This window comes from Mastomys coucha, unplaced genomic scaffold (genome assembly GCF_008632895.1).
Source record: "Mastomys coucha isolate ucsf_1 unplaced genomic scaffold, UCSF_Mcou_1 pScaffold21, whole genome shotgun sequence".
Classification (NCBI taxonomy): Eukaryota; Metazoa; Chordata; class Mammalia; order Rodentia; family Muridae; genus Mastomys; species Mastomys coucha.
This window is the reverse complement of record NW_022196904.1, coordinates 164741095-164748727: the sequence shown is the minus strand read 5'-3', so window position 1 is coordinate 164748727 and position 7633 is coordinate 164741095. Positions and strand designations below refer to the sequence as shown.

The window sequence follows — 7633 nt, the reverse complement described above, 5'->3', positions numbered from 1 at the left end:
ACACACACACACACACACACACGCACGCACACAAGGGGGCAGGAGGGAGGGAGAAACAGTGACAAAGAGAGAAAACAGTAACAATTCTCTTTTCAAAGGATTATTTATAGGAAAAAATGTAATCAAAATAGAATTAATTGCTTTGATTGGGGTCTGGATGGTACCATAGAGTTCAGAAGGTAAGCAGAGCAAGACATTCCAGGTAAGTTGGAAGCGCAGCAGAGTTGCTCTGTTGGGGTAAAATAAATGGTGGGTAAGGAATAAAATTGAACATTATTTGTACCTTCCCAAAGCAGAGGTGTTGCGGATTGCTGTCTGTTTTTTCTACCCCCTCAAAAGGGGCACCTGTACACAGGTGAGATGAGGTGAAATCTTATTAGTCAGATAAGGGTAGAGCCTGTGATTGGGTAATGGAAGAAGAAGGTGGAGCTGAAAGTTTTAGAGAGGGGACAGAAAGAGAGAGAGAAATAGAGAGAGACAGAGAGACAGAGACAGAGACAGAGACAAAGAAGGGAGAGACAAGATGGAACCTGTAGGATAGGATAATGAGCCAGAACTACGTGGTCCTAGGAGCCATAAGTAACTGGAGATTTCTTAGACGATTAAATAATGTATGGCACATTTGTCTAATCTAGGTGTGCATCCGTATCAATTGAGTTTTGAGTTCTTTGTAAGGGCATTTTGGGGGTTGAAGATTTACTATTATAAATCTGGCTGATAAATTACAAGCCTCTGGAGTTTTCATTTTATGGGGCTATGGGATTAGAGCTATGGGGTGAGTGGCTCTGATAGTGAGAAGGGTTGCTTAGCAGTTAACTACTGGGACCTGGGAAAGACTGCTGCTTTCGGCTCCCCGTGGGGGTGTCAAGCCTGCCATTGCCCTGTGGAGCCAGACACAGCATGGATTGATTTTTTTTTAATTACATGCTACACAGAGGCCTTGAATAGTATGCTTTGTGTATGGTTGACACCCTCTTGCCTTCATGTTTGAAAGGAATGATGCTAACTGCTTCAAGCAGAAATTGACCCTTGACCCAGCTGACACTATGTTCCCTCTAATGTTTACACTTGACTTACAACATTTAGTAGCTTACTGTAGTGAAGCATTCTCCAAGGGACAATGAAAGACATGAGGTATTTTGAATTAGATGCCTGGCTTGGAGATGGAAAAGTACTAGTGGGTAGATAAGACACAGCAAAGCATCCAGATATTTTGAATTGATGTCAAATGAGTGCCAAAGATAGTGATGCTAAAGGACATCATAGGCAGGAGGGATCAGATTGAGCTGGGCTTCTGCAGAATTGGAACTGCATAGGGAAGCTGGACTTAAGTTAGAGTTTTAGCGACTAGGAACATGAAATGTCTCCATGAGGATGGACACTGACTTTCCCTGCGCTTTTGATCTTCCCCATTGTGTTGTCATCTTTTCACATATCCGAGACTGGATAAAAGTCCTTTTTTTCTAGTGTTTATGAGTATGGTATACATCTATGTATGTATTCATGTTTGCATGTGTGTGGGTATGTGTAGAGAGTGTACATATTAGCATGTGTAGGCCTGAGACTGACATCAGAAGTCTTCCTCAACTACTCAGTACTTACTGATTGGGCCAGTATCTTTCAATAGAACCCAGAGTTCATGGATGGGGATACAGCTAACTCCTTGTTTTCTGGTTTCCTGACCAGCTTTTCCCCAGGATTTCCTGTCTCTACCTTCTGAGGACTGGAATTTTAGACAGGACATTATTCCCCCCTGCATTTATGTTGATTCAGGGGATTCAAACTCCTCTCCTCATGTGGAGCCATCTTTTCAGCCCCAGATTTGTTTCTAAAAGTCTTCACAAAATCTGAAATTTGAGATTTCTGTATCCTAAGAATTAATAATCCAAGTGGAATTTCTTATAGTTTATGCTATATGATTTCATCTCTTAAACAAATAATGACCAAAACCATGTTGTTTCGAGCACTGTGATTGGTATGTTATATTCGGTTGTAGTTACTTTACCTATTGCTGTGTAAAGATGGCCTGGCAAAGCAACTTAAGAGAGAATGGGTTTATTTTGGCTCACTGTTCATAAGTACAGTCCATCATGGTGGAAAATCCTGGCAGCAGGAGCCTGTGTAACTGGTCACGATGCATCTGCAGTCAGGAAGCAGGCAATGAATTCTGATGCTCAGCAGGATTCCCCTTTTTATGGAGTTTGGAAATGGTGCCTCCTACATTAAGTATCATCACCCTGCCTTGGTTAATGTAATGTAAGTAATTCCTCAAAACATGTCCAGAGCCTTGGGTCCTAGGATACTGTCAACTTAACAACCAGTGTTAACCATGACATACACTATACATAGAAACAAAGTGGTAGTTAAGACTATTCACTGGCTCTAAATTAAAGGGTATACAACATAAACAAATAAGGAAATGGTTACAATAATTATGTAGTACATTCTAAGAAAGGGAGAAGGATCAAATGGTAGTCAGTGATTCTCTTAGTTCTGATCCTTAATGAGGACTTAATCTGCCCCATGTTTTAAAATTGCTTAAGAGGCTATTCTTAGGTATTACCAGTGATCATCAGTTTCTAACACGTTTACTGAAGTGTATGCATACTTATCCTGCAAAAGCGACAAGCTTCATAGTCACATGCTTATGTTTTAGATCATGGTTTAACAGATTGAGCTCTTCCTCTTTAATTTTGAAATACATTAATATAATAAGTAACAAATGGTGGACTTAGTGTGGTGGCTTGAATGCAAATGACCCTCATATAGACTCCTGTGTTTAAATGCTTCCCCAGTTAGTAGGACTGCTTCAGTGGGATTCGGAAGTGTGGCCTTGTTGGAGGGTGTGGGTCACTGGAGGTGGGCTTAAGTTTCAGAGCCCACACCATCCTCACTTAGTCCTTCCCCTTGCATCTTGATTGTCTCAGTATGTAAGCTCTCAGCTATGTCTCCGGTACCATACCTGCCTGCCTGCTGCCATAATTCCCACCATGATAAGCACAGACTCGCTCTCTGAAACTGTAAGCATGCCTCCTCCCAATTAAATGCTTTTGTTTTTAAGTTGCCTGGTCATGGTGTCTCTTTACAGCAATGGAAAAATAACTAGGAGAATGTCTTAGTCAGGATTTGTATTCTGGAAAAAACATCACGACCAAGAAGCAAGATGGGGAGGAAAGAGTTTATTCAGCTTACACTTCCACATCACTGTTCAAGGACTGGAACTCACACAGGGCAGGAACTTGGAGGCAGGAGCTGATGCAGAGGCCATGGAAAGGTGCTGCTTACTGGATTGCTTACCCTGGCTTGCTCAGCTTGCTTTCTTAAAGAACTCAGAACCCAGGACTACCAGCCCAGGGATAGCACCACCCACAATGGACCTGCTCCTACCCTTGATCACTAAGTGAGAAAATGCCTTACAGCTGGATCTCATGGAGGCATTTTCTCAAGGAAGGCTCCTTTCTCTGTGATAACTCCAGCTTGTGTCAAGTTGACACACAAACCAGGCAGTACAGAGAGCTAAGAAATATTTCCCCTTTTATTGAACATAGATTATTTTCTAATATAATATATTCTGATTCAGACACTCAGGAGTCATATAAATACATTAAACTGAAATAATAAAATACATACATAGATATACACACAAAAACTTGAATGACCTGGTACAGGCCTGTGTAGGTCCTGTGCATGCTGCTTCAGTCTCAATGAGTTCATATGAGCTTTGCTCAGTTGATTTAGAGAGAACTAATACATTTTTAAGGAAAGGCAGCCATGACATAGTACAAATAGTAATTATAGCAGTATTTTATAATTGTTTCCTTTATAAAACCATTGATTGGAGGCCCAAGAGTACAAGTGGTAGATGGAAGAATTCCTACTGAATTAGATTAGATTAGATTAGATTAGATTAGATTAGATTAGATTAGATTAGAGTTAGAGAGAGCTCTGAGTACAGGAGATAAGTAGAGGGGCCTTTGTTCACTTGAGTGGGTTCAGGTTCACTTTTCACTTCTTCTCATTCTTGTGGAAAACCCTGACAACAGGAGCCTTCTTTTGCCTTTGGAACAGGAGCTGAAGTCTTCCTCAAGAAGTGTGTGACTCAGATCAACCTGAAAGATAACAAGTGGGAAGTCTCCACGGACAAAGGCTGCGCAGAGCAGTTTGACCTTGTCATCCTCACCATGCCAACTCCTGAGATTCTGGGACTTCAAGGTGACATCGTGAACTGTGAGTAGCTTTGTTCACCTGCTCATGGAGGGCTGAAGGGACAGAGATTGGCTTTTGTCTTTGGGTAGAAGATCTATTCTCAATTATACAGATGCTATGTTGCAAACCTGGTTATGGTCTACTTTCTGAAGTTAGTCTGTATCATGAAGCTCACAGAATGGTTTGTAATTAATTAAAATTGAATGATTTTCTTATTGATATGGTTTTTTAAAAGAAAAGGTCAGTGTTGTTTCTGATGTGCTATAGTGTGGCCCAAAAGAGCAGTGTCTTTGTGGCCATCCTGAAGAAAAGCTGTTCATCATGGCTTCCTATTGGGTTGCTTCATTTCCTGTCTTCTTCTCTGGATTACTACTAAGTGTTCACTGCTATTGGATGAAGTTACTTAGCCTTACTGATGACTAGGTGGGTGTCAAGCATAAATTATCCTGATGGGACTAAAATCATGTTAAAAGAGCCAAATTATAAAAGAAAAATGATAAGGAAATTCCTTTGTTTGAATAAGGAAAAGATAAAATTTTTTTCTTACTAAAATTAATGTATTTTAAGGAGGAATACAGTGAGTCATCCATAAGCAGGATACCCTATCTGCATAAACATATTCAGTGTTGTTTTTATATTCTCTTTTCATATGCAAAGAAACTATTAAAGCATTATAAAGATTTTATTGAATAAAGTGAAAATTCCTTGTGAACCTGGGAACTGTTGATACATCTAACTGAGGGGTCAGTTTACTTTATCTACCTGAGAAATGACATGTGGGAAGTCTCCTCAGAAGTGTTCTCTCTGGGGTTGGAGCCTGTCCCTGTGGTGCCACTCTTTTCTGCTGTGAGTTTCTATTTTCATAGAACCAAGATAATAAACAGCTGTGCAAAAATTCAGCATTTCCCAGGCCAACAGGGGTGTTGAGAAGGCTCAGGGAACCAGCACCAACAGTGGTGTTCAGAAGGCTCAGGGGACCAGCACGGACTGCTTTGCTGGGACTTACTCAAGGTGACTCCAAGCTCCTGACTCTCTGATTCATACTCCTACTACATGGTAGACTGTGACCTCAGTGCGAGCCAAATAAACCCTCCTTCATTACGCTGTTTTAATCCACTATTTCACCTCAGCAATAATAAAAATGGCTAGTTTAGTTGGCATATACAGAATTGTAATTTTACCAGGCAAAATGGTCAAATACTGGCAATTTCATGTGAGCCTACTCACATGAAGTACTACATATAGATGCAGGAGTTGGAATAAAAAAATGAGTAGTGACAGGCATTAGTGGTGTCGATTTTAGGTTTTCTTAGGACTGTACCGACTGCTTTAAAACTGTCACATCATGGTATCCCTTTTATCTCAGCTGGGTCAAGAGCACTACAAATCTGAAGCCTGAGTGGGGTACATAGTAAGGTACTGACTTAAACACACACACACACACACACACACACACACACACACACCCTACTACCACCACCACCACCACCACCAACAACAACAGCAACTTTAGCTTGTATTGTGCATTAGAGAGTTATTTCTGATTATAGTGTTATTCATTTTTTTCACAAATTACTGGAAAACCATTAATACCCAAGTCTCTCATTTTTTTCTGTTGAACCAGATTTACATGTGGCAATTGGTATCAAGTTATTGACACTAAACAGCTATCTTTGCTTTTTGTTCTTAAAATAAAATGTGCAATGGCTAGAATATGTATGTAGAATTGAATTTCCTGTATTTTTCCAGACTCTATTATAAAAACTTAGGAATGCGGTTTAAGTGTAGATATCTTTTCTAGTTGGCAGCTGTCATCTGCCTTCGTTGGTGGGTGGGAAAATTGGATACCTAATATTTTATTGGATATATTAAGAGGGTAGGAGATATCAAAGTCATATATTGCCATCTACTGGCACAGATATATATTGCAATTCCCCAGATTTGGCTAGAAAATGCCTAGAATGTAAAAAAAAAAAAAAAACACTATGACTATGGTATAAACCACTCACTACAAGACCCGTGAGAATGCATTTACTAAGCAAGCAAATGTGAAAAGTTTGTACAGAAGCTAGGGTGAGCTGCCACGCCCACAATATATTTATTAATTGTGAGCAGCTCGATGACTTTTTTCATTCTCGTTTTCTGTCTCTCCCTAAATCATGTCTAGGCTATAGAATCAACATAATACTATATTTTACCTGAAAATTTTTGGCTATTCTTTCAGTGTAGTGTGAATTATATTTAATTATCTTCTTTTCTATTTTGTGTTTTATAAAACATAAGTACTTTCTTTCTTCTGAAAATTATTAATTATGTACATTCCTTTTCCTGACTGGGAGAATAGGGACGTGTCAAGGACCGTATGATTAGCCTCTTGTAGCCCACTTCTCTATAGCTTTGCCAAGATTATTTCTATCCCTGAAGCAAACCTAGACATTTATCAACTACATTATTAGGGAATGTGATTTGTGAACCCCCAACATTGTGTGAGCACAAAGCCAATAGCGATGGAGTATTGAAAATACCCACTCCGGTTGTAATGATGTTAATCTGTGCCATTGAATCCAGTAGGGTTTGCGGGGTGGGTTGTTGTTTATGAAATTGGATGTCCCAGTTGGTGTGTAAATGTTCAGTATATTTAGAGTTGTTATATTTTTGGGAAGAACTGTTTCTAGAATCAATGTGAAACTGATTTGAAATATAATTTGCTGAATGTCAGTATAGCAATACTCACTTTTTTAAAAAGTTCTGTTTGCTTGGAATGCCAGTTTTCATCCTCCTTCCATAAGGTATAGTTCTTGCAGGCAATTAACATGTAGGCCTTGTGTTTTAATTCAGTCTACTAATCTGTAATTTTTTAATTGGAAACTTGAGGTCATTAACTTTCAGGGTTATTGCTAAATGGTATGTAGTAATTTGGGTTGTAAATTATTGTCTTAGAGTTTAAACTATATCACTCCATGTCCTTCCTCTGCTTTAAATCTGCTGGTGATCCGAAGGTTCTGCCTTGTATGTGACTTGGTTCTTCTTTCTTGCAGCTTTTCATATTCTTACTTCATTTTAACTATAATGTGACATATATAGTTCATATTTGGCCTTTTGTTGCTTATATTCCAAATGGCTTATTTCTAGGTGGATATTTCATTCTCTAGATAAGGCGAGTTTGCTGCTGTAGTTATATTATGTTTTCTAGACCTTTAGCTTCTCCTTCTGTGTCCATTTAAATATTTGGAATTTGGGCTTTGTAGTAACTACTTTTCTATTGCTATGACAACACATGATGTGGGCAACTTATAAAATAAAGTTTTAATTGAGCTTACAGTTTCATAATATTAGGGTCCATGATGGCAGAGCAAAAGCATGGGGGTAGGAACAGCTGAGAGTGCACATGGGGGTAGGAGCAGCTGAGAGTGCACATGGGGGTAGG

The 7633-nt window shown here is 39.3% G+C and overlaps 1 protein-coding gene across 1 annotated transcript in view; it reads left to right on the top strand.

The window, feature by feature from the left end:
- The window catches only part of Rnls (renalase, FAD dependent amine oxidase), a 262909-nt gene that overhangs the window by 5834 nt on the left and 249442 nt on the right, over nucleotides 1-7633 (top strand). The window contains exon 4 of the mRNA XM_031390110.1: nucleotides 4069-4227. Coding sequence (XP_031245970.1) covers nucleotides 4069-4227 — 159 coding nt within the window. The remainder of the gene's footprint in view (nucleotides 1-4068; nucleotides 4228-7633) is intronic.